The sequence below is a fragment of the Indicator indicator genome, chromosome 16 (genome assembly GCF_027791375.1).
Source record: "Indicator indicator isolate 239-I01 chromosome 16, UM_Iind_1.1, whole genome shotgun sequence".
Taxonomy (NCBI): domain Eukaryota; kingdom Metazoa; phylum Chordata; class Aves; order Piciformes; family Indicatoridae; genus Indicator; species Indicator indicator.
The window spans coordinates 1,272,465-1,290,633 of NC_072025.1; the positions used below are offsets into that span (position 1 = coordinate 1,272,465).

Sequence of the window (18,169 nt, forward strand, 5' to 3'; positions counted from 1 at the left end):
TGGTGTTTAGCCACACTTCTACAGGAACATCTCCACCACCTCAGGAATAAAAACCAGGAGTGAGCTGGAAGCTGTTGGCCTCTTCTGCTCCTGAAACCTCCTGCATTGTGATTTTCCAAAAGCAGCTTATCCAGGCAGGAGATTAAGCCTGGGATGCAAACACTCAGCAGCATGAGCTCACCTATCACACTCCTGCAGCCCATGGACCTGCCAAGGGACAGCTGTTACTGTACCTGACACTAAGGTGGGTTGGGGTTTCAAACTCCACTTTTCACCCTCACTGTGTTTTTATTGCCCACCTGACACAGTTTGGCCTTCACTAAGCCACTGAATGAGGGCTGAATAATCATCTGGGGCTGAGTCAAAAGTGCCAGGAGGTGCAGGATTTATGCCATTTTCTTTTGCTATCTGTTGCTTTTTGGACCATATCTCTTTTAATCTTTTTTATCATAGACTCAGGTTGGAAGGGACCTTAAAGGTCAGCCAGTTCCAACCCCCCTGCCATGGGCAGGGACACCTCCCACCAGCCCAGGCTGCTCAAGGCCTCATCCAACCCTGATGTGTGTGGATCACTGGGCTGCTGCAGAGCAGAGGGGCAGGATCCTCTCTCTCCATCTCTGGCAATGGGCACTGGCAGCCCAGAAGGCCAATGCTGGCTCCTGGCCAGCTTCTCTGCCACCAGCACTCCCAAGTCCTTCTCTGCAGGGCTGCTCTCAATCTCGTCACCCCCTAGCCTGCATTGATAGCTAGGGTGCCCTGACCTGGGTGCAAACGCCCTGCCTCAGGAGATGATGGTTAAGTATCTCCTGCAGCTTCTCCATCACCTCAGCATCTCAGCTGAGCACACTGTGAGTTGAAGCTTTCCTTTTTCTACTACTGAGAATATTTCTGATACAGTTTTAGGAAAAATTGGGCTGCAGGGGGTGGGGGAGAGGCCACATTGGCCACATCTGAATTCTCCACTCCTGGACTGCCCTCCCTAGGAGCCAGGAGATGGCAAAAGGATTCCACTGAAGTTAAAGTAAAAATCCAGGCAGCTGTGCAACACAGGTTGCAAGGCTCCAGGTAAGCTCTGGACACAGAGCCAGGAAATAGCAACAATTTCCCCATTTTGCATCCATTCCTGCTGTGTTCACTGAGTCTACCCCTCTAGAGCACCCTAGGAAGTGGGGAGAAGAAGCAGTGGGAGGGATGAGTGCAGCTAAGGTTAGCAGAGAAAGGCTCTCCCTGGGTCTCATTTCCCTCACCGCCTCGAAAACCAAAGAAAACCAAACCGAAAACCAAATTACCATTTCGGAGTCACTGTAACAGGCCTGCCCCAGCCGGGCTGCAGGCAGGGCCTGGGGCTGAGGAGGTTGGTCAGAGGAGAGAAGGAACTCAAAATTGGCATGGTAATCCTCTTCCTCCGTGTCCCCCTCCCCATCAGCACAAGAACCTCCTCTAGTCAAGAAATCGGAGCGCGTCCGCGCCATGCGAGCTTTCTTTTTATGGGTCGGTCTGGGCACCTGCTTGACCAAAGGATAGAACAAAACAAAGCAAAGCAAACAAACAAAAAGGGGGGGAGGGATGTGAAAATAATAATAAAAAAAAACAATGACCAAAACCCAAAACGAAATAACAAAACAAATCCCCAGGAGATTCTAAGCCAGGTGGTGGCATCATTGGCGTAGCTCTGGCACCGTCCCTGAGTCACACCTCACAGCTCTCCTGAGAGCCCACCTGGAGCACTGGGGCAAGTTCTGGAGCCTCTATTACAAGGAAGGATCTGGAGGTCCATGGTGCCTCTCACCACTGTAGGGACAGGTTTTTAGGGGTGGAAAACACTCATTGTTTACCTGCCTTGGGAACACCTGAGGGACCTAATGCAAGAGGGATCCAGAATGTGTCCAGAGAAGGGCCACAAGGATGAGCAGAGGGCTGGAGCTGCTCTGCTATGAGGACAGACTGAGAGAGTTGGGGTTGTGCAGTCTGGAGAGGAGAAGGCTCCAAGGAGACCTTCTTGTGGCCTTCCAGTATCTGAAGGAGGCTACAAGAAAGCTGGGGAGGGACTTTTGAGGGTGTCAGGGAGTGACAGGACTGGGGGGGATGGAGCAAAACTAGAAGTGGGGAGATTGAGATTGGATGTTAGGAAGAAACTCTGCCCCATGAGGGTGGTGAGAGACTGCAACAGGTTGCCCAGGGAGGTGGTGGAAGCCTCATCCCTGGAGGTTTTTAAGGCCAGGCTGGATGAGGCTCTGAGCAACCTGCTGTGGTGTGAGGTGTCCCTGCCCATGGCAGGGGGGTGGAACTCAATGATCCTTGAGGTTGTTTCCAACCCTGACAGTTCTGTAATTCTGTGACACTGCAGCCCCCAGGGAGGGGACACTGGGTTCTGTCTGGCACACACAACAAAAACAGAGGACCAGGAGAAGCCAAACTGAAAGCAGCAGGGTGAGGATGGACAGCCATGGATGTTACTCAAACAGACACTGGGACCAAACCAAGACAAGACTGTGGTGGACAGTGTTTGCCATCATGACTCATGGCATGGGGGCTTTTCATTCTAAAGAGAAGGTTGAGTTTACAAACTTCTCTGAGGTGAAGGTTGCCATACCAGCCTAGCCCCCTGTCAAGCAGCCCTTGTGCTTTAGGCTGCACTTCTTGGAAGCTTTTGAGGGAAAACTAGCAAAAAAAATGTTTCCTCCCCCAAGGCTGTTCAATTAAATGAGAAAACAAAGGCAGCCACAACTTACCTCTCCTCTGCCAGACCCTGGCATCTTGAATGGCTTCCTAGCTGGCTCCCCCTTGGGCAGGCATTGGTGATTTGCTTCTCTGCTGAAACATAAAGCACAGAGATGTGGAGTCCACCCCAGGTTTCTGCAGTGCTTTTGGGCAGTGCTCACCAATGAAAGCATCCCAGGTGACTCTGAGAGGGTCAGAGGGCAGGAGCTGTTTACCAAGGAAAATTCATAGATTCAGAGAATGGGTTGGGTTTGAAGAGACCTTCAAGATCATCCAGTTCCAACCCCCCTGCCATGGGCAGGGACCCCTCCCACTAGACCAAGTTGCTCATCCAACCTGGCCTTGAGCACCTCCAGGCAAGGTGCAGCCACAGCCTCCCTGGGCAACCTGTGCCAGTCTCCCCACCCTCACTGCCAACAATTTCTTCCTCATCTCCACTCTCCATCTCCCCTCTCCCAGCTCAAAGCCATTGTCCCTGGTCCTGGCACTCCCAGCTGTTGGCAAAAGTCCCTCCCCAGCTCTCCTGGAGCCCTTCAGGCACTGGAAGGCTGATCTAAGGTCTCCCTGAGGCCTTTTCTCCAGGCTGAACAGCCCCAACTCTCCCAACCTGGCCCCACCGGGGAGGTTCTACAGCCCCCTGATCATCTTCGTGGCCTCCTCTGGACCCTCTCCAGCAGCTCCAGCTCCTTCTTGTGTTGGGGACACCAGAGCTGGAGGCAGTGCTGCAGGTGGGGTCTGAGCAGAGCAGAGCAGGGCAGAGGGGCAGAATCCCCTCCCTGTGCTGCTGCTCTCCCTGCTCTGGATGCAGCTCAGCACACAGCTGCCTGCTGGGCTGCCAGGGACCACTACTAGCTCCTGGGCTCTTTGTCACCAACTGACACCGTACTGAAGGTTGCTCTAAGGTCTCCCTGGAGCCTTCCCCAGGCTGAAGAGCCCCAACTCTCTCAGCCTGTCCCCATAGGGGAGGTCCCCAGCCCTCTGATCATCTTTGTGGCTTCACCTGGACCTGCTCCAGCAGTTCTGAATAAACTGCTGCTGCTGATTCTCTTGAGGGGCAAAGGGCTGAGATGTGACTGACTGCTCCCTTCCCCCAGCCCCTGTGTCTGGGCTGGGTTAAGGAACCTGCACAAATTAAAGAGGAATCTCCTCCTGTCACAGTGCCACATGGACCAGTGCACCAATGTTGGCCACCAGGAGGATGGAGACTCCCTTTGTCCAAGGAGTCCCATGGCAAAGACAAGGGCTGATGGGGACAGGTTACTGCTGGGGAGGTTCTGACTGGACTCCAGAAGAACAGCTGGACATTGGAATCCTCTTCCAGGGGAAGCAGTGGAGTCCCCTACAGTGGGCAATTCTTGACAAGGTGCTGGGCCAGCTCATCTCAACTACACCATCAGCTAGAAAGGTTGGACCTGATGATCCTTGGAGTCCCTCCCAACCTGGCATTGTGTGCTCCTGTGAACCACAAGACACCTGGAGGTGCTTCATCAGTGGCAACCATTCACTGGTAGCTTTTGCCTTGGCAAGGGAGCAGCAGGATCTGCGGGGCGCTTATGTCCTTTTGTCTGCAAACTTAGGCAAGGCATCAGACACAGAGTGCTGTGCCAAGGTCTGTCTGGGGTGTCCAGACCCCATGCTGGAGCAGCTCATCAAGCAATGTGGTGGTGTTGAACAACTGCTCAGCCTCGTGTTTCCTGCCTTACCTGCTCATGGACACTGACCACCCAAAAACCCCAAGGCTATTTTCCTCATCTCTTACCTTGAGAATAAATTCTCACTGTGCCTGCAGGGTAAGGGAAAGAGGGTCAGATCTCCTGCTCTTAACTCCCTTCACCTGTTAATATCTGTGATTATCTCTCCTGCCTTACATAAGAGACTGACAAATCACATCTCCAGCTCCTTCTCCTTTTCCTCTGATCTCTGCCCATTCCTTGCTATAAGACCAATAAAACTGTCTCATGTTGCTGAGGGTTTGGTATGATCCCCAGAAACAACCTTCTGGACCATTTATGTAAAATGGTCTCTAGTAGAACAAAAAATCCACAGAGAAAGTTCACAAAGAAAACCCATGGAGGAAGTCCAGAGAGGAAGACCACGGAGAAAACCAAGAGAGAAAGCCCACAGAGAAAGATCACAGAGAGAGACCATGGAGAAAGCCAAGAGAGACAGCCCACAAAGACCATGAAGAAAGTCAGTGAAGCCCAGAGAGGAAGACCATGTAGAAAGCCAAGAAAGCAAGCCCTGGAGATTTTTAAGGCCAGGCTGGATGCGGCTCTGAGCAACCTGCTCTAGTGTGAGGTATCTCTGTCCATGGCAGGGGGGTTGGAACTTGATGATCCTCAAGGTTCCTTCCAACCCTAACAATTCTATGATTCTATGAAAGAGAGCCTACAGAGAAAGACCATTGAGAAAGCCAATAGAGAAAGCCCAGAGAGAAAGACCATGGAGAGAACCAATAGAGAAATCCTACAGAGAAAGACCAAGGAGAAAGCCAACAGAGCCAACCTCTCCTATGAGGACAGACAGAGAGTTGGGGCTATTCAGTCTGGAGAAGAGAAGGCTCCCAGGAGACCTTCTTGTGGCCTTCCAGGACCTGAAGGGGGCTCCAAGAAAGCTGGGGAGGGACTTTTGAGGGTGTCAGGGAGTGATAGGACTGGGGCAAAACTAGAAGTGGGGAGATTCAGATTGAACGTTAGGAAGAAATTCTTCCCCAGGAGGGTGGTGAGAAACTGGCAGAGGTTGCCCAGGGAGGTGGTGGAAGCCTCATCCCTGGAGGTTTTTGCAGCCAGGCTGGATGTGGCTGTGAGCAACCTGCTGTGGTGTGAGGTGTCCCTGCCCATGGCAGGGGGTTGGAACTCAATGATGCTTGAGGTCCCTTCCAACTCTGACGATTCTATGATTCTATGAAAGGCCACAGAGAAAGCTCACAGAGAGAGTCCACAGAGAAAGATCATGGAGAAAACCAATAGAGAGAACCCACAGAGAGTCCCCAGAGAAAGCCAACAGAGAGTGTCCACAGAGAGAGATCACAGAGAAAGCCAATAGAGAAGGCCCACAGAGAGTCCACAGAGAAAGACCATGGAGAAAGCCAAGAGAGAAAGCCCCTGGTGAAAGCCCCCAGTGCCAGGCCCTGGTGCCAGTCCCCAGGCTTTACTCACTGAAGGCCGAAGGGATTGTCCTTAGGTGTGAAGAACATAGCTCCTGCCCTTGTGTCCTCGCTGGCCTGGTTGGGCACCCGGGGCTGCCGGATCCACTCTGCCTTCGAGAAGTGGCTGCCTGGGAGGTCCTTGGGATCCAGAGCTGGTCTGGAATGGTACCGAGGTTCTGGCACCGCCCCCGCCTGCCCTTCTCTTCGCTCCATGAACATGCTGACAGGTCTGTCCTTGGGGGCACTGTGGGCTGGAGAGATGCCCCTGCTCCCAACAGTCAGACCTTTGATGTCTACTGCTGAGGTTGGGCTCATACCTGTGGTGGGGCTGTGCTCCCCTCTGCTCTGGGGGTGCAGGATGAGGACCGACTGCGGCCGACCGTCTGTTTTTTTGGTTGGTTTGAGGGAGGGCTCCTTCAGTCTGCTCTGCAAAGCCTCCACCTTCCCCTGCTGCTCGAAGGCTTTTCGCTGTCTCTCCAGAATTTCCTTCTGCTGTCGGATCTGCTCCATCATCTCCCTCTCGTTCTGCAGCTGGAGCTGCTTCTGCCGTTCCTCCTTCTCCACATTGAGCTTTTCCAGTCTCCTGATGACAGAGTCTGGGGAGTGTGCTGCAGTTGCTGCCCCACGCTCCTCTCTTCCCTTGGAGGACTTCTCTTCCTCCTCTCCCAAGGCTCTGCCCCGGCCTGGCTCAGAGTCGTTCCTGACCTCAGAGCACGTAAGTGTCCTCTCCTCTCGTTCTGCTGCTCTCTTCCTCAAGCTATCCTCCACCAGCTTCACCTTGTCTTGTGGTGGGATGTAGAAGGTAGGCAGGTTGCTGGAGAGGAAGGCTTCCTTTGCATGTGCCTTGTGGGCAGCATTCTGAGGGTCCCCAACCACGCGCTCCCTCCCAGGGAGCACATCAGCCACCTCCAAGTCTGAGGGCATCCTTCTGCAAGCAGGCAAACCGCTGTTGACATCTGCTGCACAGAAAGACCTCTCCTGCAGGTGGGCCTGGGGACTGCTAGGTAAAGAGTCAGCGGGCAAGGACTGCGCCTCTGGCTCCTCTGAAAGCAAGGAAATGAGTTTGTTACTTGGGGGATCTTCACAGCTTAACATCTCAAAGCTCCCTTGAGAGCTCTCACTCTCGGGGGTTCCCTGAGGGGAATGCAGTGCCTCAGGCAGCAGCTCGGTGGACCAGCGCCGCTCCTCCGAAGGGGACATGCCCCCTGTGGAGCGCACCTTCAGCAGCTCCAGGCTGAACTTGGCCTGCTCCAGCTCTCGCATCCTCCGGCTCTCCCTTTTCGCACGAACCACTCTCTTCTGGTTGAGGTCCTCCAGCGACTTCGGCCTCTCCCTCACAGTGATCTCCTCCTCGGTGTCCATCCCGCTCTGGCTGCTGGCTCTCTCGTGCCTTGGGTACAGGAGGTCTGCAGTGGCGTCCAGGGGCTCCAGGTGATTCACTCGGCTGTTCTCCATCAGGGACTTGTGCTCCTCCACAGCTCTCACTCGCTCTTCAAACGAGCTGTCCTCCCACTGGGATGGGTCAGAGCCCCTGATCTCCAGAGCAGCATCTACCTCCAGTCCATCCTCGTCTCTACCTGCCAGGCCGTTCTCCAGCTGCACCTCTTTTAATCGCTGCTCTTTCAAAGCTCTAAACCTGCAAGACAGCAGACAAGCAGCCATGGTGCCCTGTGCCCACACACATTCCTTCAAGGCACCGCACTGCTGCCATCTCATCACCGCCACCATCACCACCTCACCGCCACTATCACCACCTCCCTGCCACCATCACCACCTCACTACTGCCATTGCCACCTCACTGCCACCATCACCACCTCACAGCCACCACCATCACCACCACCTCATTGCCACAACCACCACCTCCCAACCACCACCACCCCCTCACCACCATCGTTATCTCCAAGCAACCCTCCTTGTGCACGTTCAGTTTTTGACCTCTTCTTATGCCATCTGTCCTCCTCAAGGACTGCCCCAACACACCTGAGAGCTCCTCTCATGCTGAGGGCAGCAGCTCCCCTCCATTCCTGGTCTAGTTTGTTTGTAAGCTGATGGAACCAGGAGATCTTAACCCACTGCACTCCCTCAGCTTCTCCATCTTCACCTCCCTGCCTGGGATGCCTCTGGCACAACAAGCAGGGACTTGTGCCCCACGCCAAGAGCTCTTTGCAGCTCCCAAATCTTCCCCCTCTATGTCAAAGTGCTCCACATCTTGCAGGCAGTGCCTCTGGAGAAGGAACTGAGAGGTGCCCCGTGGCCAGCAGGAGAAGACATGGCTGGAAACCCTCTCCCCTTGGCAGCAGCTGGCTCCAGTACCTCGTGTGGCTGCGAGGCAGCGAGCAGGGCACTGAGGCAATCGGAGTTAAAAATAGGCTGCTTAAAGTGGTGCTGCTGCCGGGGGGGGGAAAGCCCTCGTGGGTATTTCTGGCCTGGGCTTTCTGCTGTCTACGTGCTCCAGCCTGAAATAGGCTCTGCTTATTCCAGGAGTAGGGCAGGCAGCTAAATCAACGCCTTTGCTAGAAAGTGTGGACCAATGAAGGATCAGGGCAGGTCGGGGAAGGGTCAGGGATCCCAGGAAAAGGACACCATCCTCTGTAAGTCACTGCAGCCTGAGCAGTGCCCCAGCTGCCACCAATCACCTCCCTCCTCAACCAGCACCATCAGAATCAGGGAACCATTAAGGTTGGAAAAGAACTCTGAGGTCATCGAGTCAAACCTCAACCCAGCTACCACGACCACTAAACTAGACCCTGAAGTGCCATGGCCACACATCTCGTGAACACCTCCAGGGATGGGGACTCCACCACCTCCCTGGGCAGCCTCTTCCAATCCCTGACCACTCTGGCAGCAAAGAAATCTTTTCTTGCTCTCCAACCTAACCCTCCCCTGGCACAACCTAAGCTCATTTCCTCTCTTAGTTACTTGGGAGAAGAGCCCGACCTCACCTGGCTCCAAACTCCTTTCAGAGAGCTGTAGAGAGCAAAGAAGTCTCCCCCTTAGCCTCCCCTTCTCCAGGCTGAACACCCCCAGCTCCCTCAGCCCTCCAACCCCCTCACCACCCTTACTGCTTTCTCTGGCCACGCTCCAGCCCCTCCATGTCCTTTTCACACTGTGGCCCCCACCAAGTGGTGCCTCTGTGGAGTCTGAGAGCATTACCTCTGTCGTGCCAGGTACCCCCTGCAGGCTGCCTGCAGGCCGATGAGCGTGGCCCTGCCGGCGGCGTAGCGGAGCCTGGTGCGGTGCCCTCGCCAGGCTGCCTGGATGGCGCTGGCGGCGGCATGGCGGCGCCTGCGGTGCTCCCGCCAGCAGCTCTGGATCAAGTGGGCAGCCAGCTGCTTCTGCAGGAACCTCCTCCTCTCCAGGAAGCCACGCCAGTGGCTCTGCAGCACCACGGCAGCTTTGCCCAGCACAAGAGGGTCTGGGGGGGGTTCCCCTTCCTTTCGGCTCCGGTAGCTCCGCCAAAACCTCTGCAAACACAGCAGGCAGCTCCTGGTAAGGGGTTGTGGAGTGGGGATGGCACAGCACCTGCCCTCATGCAGCCTCCTCTGCTCTGCGTTCCCCATGCCCAAATTATGATGGCACTAGGAGACAACTCCTGACTGCAAGCTCCTTCATCAGAGAGGAGACCTGATTTTATCCACCAGCTGTAATTGTGTCACAGAATCCCAGCATGGGGAGGTTGGAAGGGACCTCTGGGGATCATCCAGTCCAACATCCCTGCTAAAGCAGGGCACCCACAGCAGCTTGCCCAGCAGCACAATGGCTAGGGGGGTTTGGAAAGAAGGAGACTCCACAACCTCTCTGGGCAGCCTGCTCCAGGCCTCCAGCACCCTCACAACAAAGAAGTTTCTCCTCCTGTTCAGATGGAACCTCCACAAACCTCCAGTTTGTGCACAATGTCCTTTGTCCTGTCCCTGGGCACCACTGACAAGAGCCTGGCCCCAGCCTCTTGTTCCCCACAGGTCCTTTAGCTCTTGCTGAGCATTGCTCAGATCCCCTCTGGGGTTGCTCTTCTCCAGGCTCTCAGCCCCAGGGCTCTCAGCCTTTGCTCCTCCCAGAGCTGCTCCAGGCCCCTCAGCAGCTTTATAGCCTCCACTGGACCATCTCCATTAGTTCCCTGTCTCTCTTGTACTGGAGAGCCCAGAACTGGGCACAATACTCTAGATGTGGCTTCACCAGGGTAGAGCAGAGGGGGAGAAGCATCTCCCTTGACCTACTGACCACACTATTCATCACACTCCCCTGGAGACCTTTGGCCTACTTGCCCACAAGGGCACATTGCTGGCTCATGGGGAACTTCTTATCCACCAGGACTCCCAGGTCCTTCTCTGCAGAGCTGCTTTCCACTTGTCCTGCTGCAGGGAGTTGTTCCTCCCCAGGTGCAGGACCCTACACTTTCCCTTGTAGAACTTCATGAGGTTCCCCACTGCCCAGCCCTCCACCTCGTCCAGGTCTGGCTGAATGGCAGCACAGCCTGATGGATGTCAGCCATTCCTCCCAGTAAGTGGGCTGAGGGGACACAATGCTCCTGTATTGAAGTCACTGATGAAGATGTTGAACAAGACTGGACCCTGTCCTGACCCACAGCAACCACCGTCAGCTGCAGGCCTCCAACTTGACTCTGAGCCACCGATTACAATCCTCTGAGCTCTGCCCTCCAGCCAGGTCCCTGCAGGATTCCTGGATTGCAATATGCAACAAACCCAGGGACTGTCACCTACCTGTATGGTGACTGTGGCTTGCCTCAGGCTGAGGAACTGCCTCCTGCAGAGCAGGCTGCGGAACCAGCGCTGCAGCAGCGTGATGCGGCGCAGCACCTCCTGGTGCAGCAGGTCCTGTAGCAGCTGCCGCTCCCTCTCCTTCACAAACACCTGCCCAAAACAAAAACCCAGCACAAACACTAGCATGGAAGGAGACCAGAAGATGCATGACTTAAACCCCCTGGGTGCTGGAAGCCCAGAAGGAAGTTCAGAAGCTAACTGGAGCTAAAACAACCTCTAAGAGGTTTTGGCAGTTTCACCTCTGGCCTGTGACCATCCCAGCCCTGAGTTACAGAGCCAGGGAACAACCCCACTGCAGTGAGCAAGAACAAAGACCTTCAGCTAGAGCAGGTTGCTCAGAGCCCCAAACAACCTGAGCTGCAATGGTTCCAGGCATGGAGCATCTATGGCCTCTCTGGGCAGCCTGGCCCAGGTCTCACCACTTTCAGTGTAAACAATTTCTCCCTTCTCTCCAGTCTGAGTCTCCCTCTTTCAGTTCAAACCATCCTCCCCTTGGCCTGTCACAACAGGCCCTCCTCAGAAGTCTGCCCCCAGCTTTCTGACTGGCCCCTTGAGGCACTGAAAGGCCACCAGAAGGTTCTCCCTGGAGCCTTCCCTTCTCCAACTCTTCCAAAGTCTTTCCTCACAGAAAACTTTCAGTTTGGTGAACTTAGCATCACAGAATCCAGACCCCTGAATCCATTTGGATTATTTAGACCTTATCATTATTTTTCTTCTTGCATCCAATGGTGATTTATTTACATTCTACTACTTTTCTGCTCAGGATCTGTAGAAAATTTTCAAGGTACAGCCTAAAACTCCCACATCCTCTCATGGAGGATATATCAGATGTTAAACTGATAAGAAGAGATACTACACTGGATGTTCACCAAGAGGCCAGGAAGAGACCTTTTCCCTTCAGGGGAGGCAAAGCGAGAGCTTTGCCATGGTCCATTAAAGGGTGACCTGTTCCCACCAGACCTCACACTCAGTTAACACAAAACAATGATGCTCCTTAAGTCACTGAATTGTTTGGGATGGAAAACTCTTTAAGGTCATCCAGTCCAACCATTCCCTAACTCTGCCAAGGCTGCTGCTAAGCCATGGCCCTCAGCACCACAGCTCTGCCTCTTGGAAACACCTCCAGGGACAGGGATTCAACCACCTCCCTGGACAGCCTGTGCCATTGTCTCCCCACCCTCACTGTCCAGAATTTCTTCCTGATCTCCAGTCTCAATCTCCCCTCTTCCAGCTCAAAGCCTTTCAGTGATGAAGTTTCTTCTTATGTTCATCCTAATCCTGCCCTGGTGCAACCTGAGGCCACTTCCTATCACTTGTTCCTTGGACAAAGAGCCCAACCCCCACCCAATAATATTACAAGCTCCATTTAATCATTAAAGAAAGCAAGGCAAACTTTCTATCTATCTCTTACACATAAGTCTGAGGAGAACCATTTACCATTGTTCTTCCAACTTGGTAGTTGTCTGGATCGAGCTTCATCCTCCGGAGGAAGTCCTGGATGTTGTGTTTAGAGGGAGTGATCCCCTGGGGCAGGAGGACATGGAAACGGTTCACAAAATCCTGAGAAGAGAAAAGAGACATCCCAAGGCTTGGTCAGATGCTCCTGCTGTGGCCCCTTCATAGAGTCATAGATTTGTTTGGGTTGGAAAAGCCCTCTAAGATCATCCAGTCCAACCCCACCATGGCCATCGAACCCTGGCACCAAGTGCCATGGCCACAGGTTTCTGGCACACCTCCAGGGATGGGGACTCCACCACCTCCCTGGGCAAGCCTCTTCCAAACCCTGACCAAAATCAAGTAAAATACTTTTCTTCCACACATTATGGGTTTGCTCCACTGGCCACATGCAATAGGATCTACTGAGCGGAAGGATCTCTGAGCAGAAGGCCAGAGAGCATTTTACAGAGTGGGGGGCACCAAGGTTTGTCCACCATTTGTGGGCTGACAGGAAACACACCAAAGCAGGGACCCAGCAATGTTCAGATGCCTTTCAGGAAGGAAGGAGAAGTTCTGTACAACCCACAGGGTCACCTCGAGTCAAAAAATCACCATAGGCTGGAAGGAACCTCAGAGATCATCTACTCCAAGCTCCTTGCCATGGGCAGGGACACTTCTCAACTAGACTTGGCTGCTCAAGGCCTCATCCAATCTGGCTTTCAACATCTCCAGGCAGGAGGCATCCACAACCTCTATGGGCAACCTGTTCCAGAGTCTCACCACCCTCAGACTGAAGAACTTCTTCCTCAGCTCCACTCTAACCCTGCTCTCCCTCAGCTTCAAACCATTCCCCCTTGGCCTGTCTCTGGATACCCTCATGAAAAGTTCCTCTGCAGCCTTCCTGTAGGATCCCTTCAGATATTTGAAGGTAGCTCTAAGGTCCCCCCCAGAGTCTTTTTTGCAGGCTCTAGACCCCCAGCTCCCTCAGCCTGTCCTCACAGCAGAGGTGCTCCAGCCCTTGCATCATCCTTGTGTCCCTCCTCTGGACTGGCTCCAACAGTTCCATGTCCTTCTTATGCTGGGGACAGCAGAACTGCTCCAAAAATGCTCCAAATCCTCAGCAAGAGCAACTAGGGAAGGGGGTTACCAGCATCTGCACAGCACCTGGACAGTAACCCCCATGGGTTACTGCTGTCAGGACTGAAAGAGGAGGTATGAGAGGAGAGATCCTCCAAAATAAGCTTGGGATCCAAAATCAAATCCCCATGGAGCAGTTTTCCCTTTGTAAAGAGCTGCTGTGCAGGATGCAACATCTGGCCAGAGCAGCTGCCAGCAGGAAACCAATCGGCACTGGCAAAGCATGAAAGGACTGACATGTGCAAAAAACCTGGCACAGATCTGGAGAAGAAGGAAACAGGAAAAGCTGGATAATTCCTGAGCCCTTCAGAGGACACCAGCCCCCAGCCCCCTGGGATGCAGCCAGTGCTGACCCGATGGGGCCAGTGCCGCTCCTGGGTGCTCCCCAGCAGGCGCAGAGGAGCTGCATTCAAACAGGACACAAAACTCATCCTGCTCCTGTCCTCACCCCAGAACAGGGGCTCCTGGGCATCACCTAGGTCTAGACCAGCAGGCTAGAAACTGGCAGGGCAGCAGAAGAGCACTCACACCACAGAATCATGTTGGTTGGAAAAGCCCTTTCAGACCATGGACCCCAACCACTCTCTAACTGTGCCAAGGCTGCTTCTAAGCCATGGCCCTCAGCACCACATCTCTCTGCCTCTTGGAAACACCTCCAGGGATGGGGATTCAACCACCTCCCTGGGCAGCCTGGGCCAGTCCTCGGGAACACTTCCAGTGAAGAAATTTCTTTCATGTCCAACCTAAACCTCCCATGAGGCCATTTCCTCTTATCCTATCACTTGTTAGTAGGGAAGAGAGACCAACCTCCAGGTGGCTCCAGCCTCCTTTCAGGGAGCTGTAGAGAGCAATGAGATCTTTCCTCAGCCTCCTCTTCTCCACACCAAACACCCCCAGCTCCCTTAGATGCTCCTCCCCAGCCCTCTTCTCCAGACCCTTCCCCAGCTTTGTTGCTCTTCTCTGGACCTGCTCCAGCCCTCAATGTCCTTCTTGGAGTGAAGGGCCCAAGGTGTGGCCTCCCCAGGGCTGAGTACAAGGGGACAATCCTTGCCCTGGTCCTGCTGGCCACACTACTGCTGATCCAGCCAGGATGCTGGTGGCTTTCTTGGCCACCTGGGCACACCCCGGGTGATACCCAACCCCTCCAAGTCTTTCTCTACCGAGCAGCTTTCCAACCACTCTGCGCCAAGCCTGCAGCATGTGACCCGGCAGCTCATTCCATCCCCTGCCCTGCCTGAGCTATAAATTCATCCCCTTGATAAAACCACGAGCTGGAAACACTCAGGCATCTCTGACAGGAATACTTAGAGATGGTGAAAGGCAGGGCAGGTCCCACTCCACCTGGAAGGAGTATTTGCAGCTGTATCCTGACTGGCGAATGCGAACGGTCTCCAGCATCCCTGTGTAGCGCAGCTGCCGCAGCACCAGGCTGTCGTTGAACCGCAGGGGCAGCTGGAAGGGGAAAAACCAGGTCAGGGCTCAGCAAACACCCCCTGGAGCTGCAGGGCTCAAGCAGGCAGCTGGGGAAATGGAGCCAGCAGCTGCAGCACAGCTGCACGACGTGCACGCTGGCAGCGCTGCTGGGGGAGGGAAGGGAAGTGGTCCCCAGGAGCCCAACTAATCCCAGCAGGGCTGAATCTCCTTTGTTTCTGAGCAGCCATCAGGGGGAGACTTTCAAACTAGATATAGAATCATAGAATGGGTTGGATTGGAGTAGACCTCAAAGCTCATCCAGCTCCAACCCCCCTGCCATGAGCAGGGACACCTCCCACCAGCCCAACTTGCTCAAGGCCTCATCCAGCCTGGCCTTGAACACCTCTAGGGAGGAGGCAGCCACAGCCTCCCTGGGCAACCTGTGCCAGTGTCTCCCCACCCTCACTGCCAAGAATTCCTTCCTAACCTCCAGGCTCAATCTCCCCTCCAGAGTTCTAAATAAAGATTTTTTGGAGCCCCAGAACTAAGACTCCCCAGCAAGGCAATGGCTAACAGGTAAGACTGTGAACAGTTTCACAATCTCCTAGCATAAAGCTTCACCTTGACATGGCAGAGATCTGGGTAAAGGATTCATCCACAAGCAGCAGCACTGCTGCAACCTGCATTTTACACTGAGGCTCCTCAGCCCAGGAGCCAAATGCTCAAATGAAGAAATATGATGCAGCATTGAGTCACAGAATGGGTTGGGTTGGGTTGGGTTGGAAGGGACCTTTAAAGCTCATCCAGTTCAACCCCCCTGCATCCAGCAGGGACAGCTGCAGGTTGCTCACAGCCCCAAACAGCCTGACCTGCAATGGTGCCAGGGATGGGGCAGCTCCCACCTCTCTGGGCAGCCTGAGACAGGCTCTCACCACCCTCAGTGTCAAACATTTCTCCTTTTAGGTGGGACTTGGTGATCTTGAAGGTCTTTTCCAACCTGGTTAATTCTGTGATCCCTTCTCTCCAGTCTGAGTCTCCCTCTTTCAGTTCAAACCATCCCTCCCTGGCCTGTCAAAACAGGTCCTGCTCAAAACTCTGTCCCCAGCTCTCTTGAAGCACTCAAAGGCCACCACAAGGTCTCCCTGGAGCCTTTTCTCCAGGCTGAACCACCCCAACCCTCCCAGCCTGGCCTCACAGCAGAGCCCTTCCAGCCCTGCCAGCATTGCTGTGGCCTCCTCTGGCCCTGCTCCAGCAGGTCCCTGTCTGTGCTGAGAGCTCCAGAGCTGCCCAGCACTGCAGGGGAGTCTCAGCAGTACACAGCAGAGGGGCAGTATCCCCTCCCTGCCCCTGCTGCCCACACTGCTGGGGATCAGCCCAAGACAGGGCTGGCTCTGGGCTGGCAGCTCTTGGTGCCAACTCATGGCCAGCTTTGCATCCCCAGACCCCCCAAGTCCTTCTCCTCAGGGCTGCTCTCCAGCCTTTCACCCCCAGCCTGTGCTGATACTGAGGGTTATCCAACCCAGGTGCAGGACCCTGCACTTGGCCTTGCTGAACCTCCTGAGGTGTACAGAGGCCCAATTCTGAGTCTTACCCAGGTCCCTCTGAAAGGATCCTGTCCCTGTGGTGTGTCACCTGCAGCACCTGTGCCACCTGAAACCTGCTGAGGGTGCAGGAGATGCTGCTGCCTGTGGCACTGCTGATGACACTGAACTGCACTGGTGGCACTGTGGACCCCTCAGTCAGTGTGGCTAATGGAGGCTACTCCAAAAGGATCTGCTTTTACCTACAGCAGCTTGCTGTGCAAGGAGCTCAGGAAGAGCACAGCTGAATTCTGGGCTTCTCTACTGTGGGTGGCAGGAGCTTCACAGGAGTCCAGTTCCTTGACGGAAGCTCAGTATCTATGCCTCATAAATTCAACCCACACCATAACTCCAAGGAGCATCAACGTGGCTTATCAAGAGCAACACCCTCCTGATCCCACCCATCTTCCCATCTCACACACAGAGGAAGATCTTCTAAATCCAACTTGATTTGGGGGGTGGAATTTCTGCTCTTTTTAACCTCACAGCATTTCCAAGATGATTTTTGGCAGCACTGCTTTCCCAGGGTCAGGATTTACCTTTTCAGCGTTGGATCGAATGCATTTGACAAAGTAAGGTTCTGCTTGGCCAAGGGTCTCCATCAGCTTGTTGAGTGATGCCTGCAACAGAGAAGACAACTTCAGCTGGCAAATGGAGAAGAGACCACAATGAAGAAGGAAAATCTAAGCATTTAAATCAGAAAAGAAACAACTACAAAAAAAAAACCAAACATGGGAATAAACACTGAGCAAAGCAGGCAGATAGGAAATTGGTGCCCAAAATCAGACTGCTTTGGGTTGGAGAGGACCTCTGAAGGTCATTGAGTTCAAAATGAGTGTTTCAGCCCAAGCAGCTTGGCTGATTTTTGTCTTTGCACCAACAAGTTACAGAATCATAGAATTGTTTCAGTCCTCCAAGCTCCTCCAGTCCAACCAGCAACCCAACCCCACCATGGCCACCAAACCATGGCCCCAAGTGCCATGGCCACAGGTTTCTGGAACACCTCCAGGGATGGGGACTCCACCACCTCCCTGGGCAGCCTGTTCCAATCCCTCACCACTCTTGCAGCAAAGAAATTTTTCCTCATCTCCAACCTAACCCTCCCCTGGCACAATTCCATGCCATTTCCTCTCCTCTTATCACCTGAGACGAGGGAGCAGAGCCCAACCCCCACCTCACTGCAACCTCCTTTCAGGGAGCTGTAGAGAGCAATGAGGTCTCCCCTCAGCCTCCTCCTCTCCAGACTGAACCCTGCCCCAGTTTCCTCAGCTGCTCCTCCCCTGTTCTCCAGACCCTTCCCCATCTTCCTTGTACTTCTCTAGACCTGTTCCAGCCCTCAGTGTCCTTCTTGGAGTGAGGAGCCCAAAACTGAACCCAATAGCTGGAGATCAACATAACAATGGGCTGGATTTTGAGATCTCTGTTTTGACCTTTCCACAGCAGAGTCCAAAGTCACATCCTGCTCCAGCAAGGCTCTTCCAGACACAGGTGGCAGCTCCAAGACAAGGCTTTACACCTTGCACCAAGCAATCCCTGATGGTTCTTAAACCAAATCAAATCTTCCTTTCCCAGAAGTGGCTCCACAGACTCACAGAATGGCTCAGGTTGGAAGGGACCTCAGAGATCATTTACTCCAACCCACCTGCCCTGGGCAGGGACACCTCTCAACTAGACTCCATGCAGCTCTTATTTCAGATTTTTCGTGGTCGCAACTCTTCTGCTGGCCTAAAAATGCCTTTTCTTCCTGAGAGGCTGGCAAAGGGAAGATCCTGGATCTACAACAATCTTTGAAGCCTGTGAACCCTAAACCCTTCACAGCTGTCTTGTGAGGAGAACAGCTTCAGTGCTGGCATATTCCCTGTCATCTTCTGCTGCTGAGGATCCCACCTGTGATCACCGAGGGCTTTCCACACTCCTGGTTTTCCTATTTCCTCTTATTTCTACACCAAGATTAA

At 54.0% G+C, this 18,169-nt stretch overlaps 1 protein-coding gene and 1 pseudogene across 1 annotated transcript in view; both read right to left on the bottom strand.

Moving 5' to 3' along the window:
• The window catches only part of MYO9A (myosin IXA), a 189,488-nt gene that overhangs the window by 33,863 nt on the left and 137,456 nt on the right, over positions 1-18,169 (bottom strand). The window contains exons 20-27 of the mRNA XM_054388264.1: positions 16,754-16,834; positions 14,563-14,673; positions 12,085-12,207; positions 10,588-10,737; positions 9,023-9,333; positions 5,880-7,505; positions 2,733-2,814; positions 1,290-1,508 (exon numbers count right to left, since the gene is read on the bottom strand). Coding sequence (XP_054244239.1) covers positions 1,290-1,508; positions 2,733-2,814; positions 5,880-7,505; positions 9,023-9,333; positions 10,588-10,737; positions 12,085-12,207; positions 14,563-14,673; positions 16,754-16,834 — 2,703 coding nt within the window. The remainder of the gene's footprint in view (positions 1-1,289; positions 1,509-2,732; positions 2,815-5,879; positions 7,506-9,022; positions 9,334-10,587; positions 10,738-12,084; positions 12,208-14,562; positions 14,674-16,753; positions 16,835-18,169) is intronic.
• On the bottom strand, positions 11,419-11,535 carry LOC128972412 (U2 spliceosomal RNA; annotated as a pseudogene).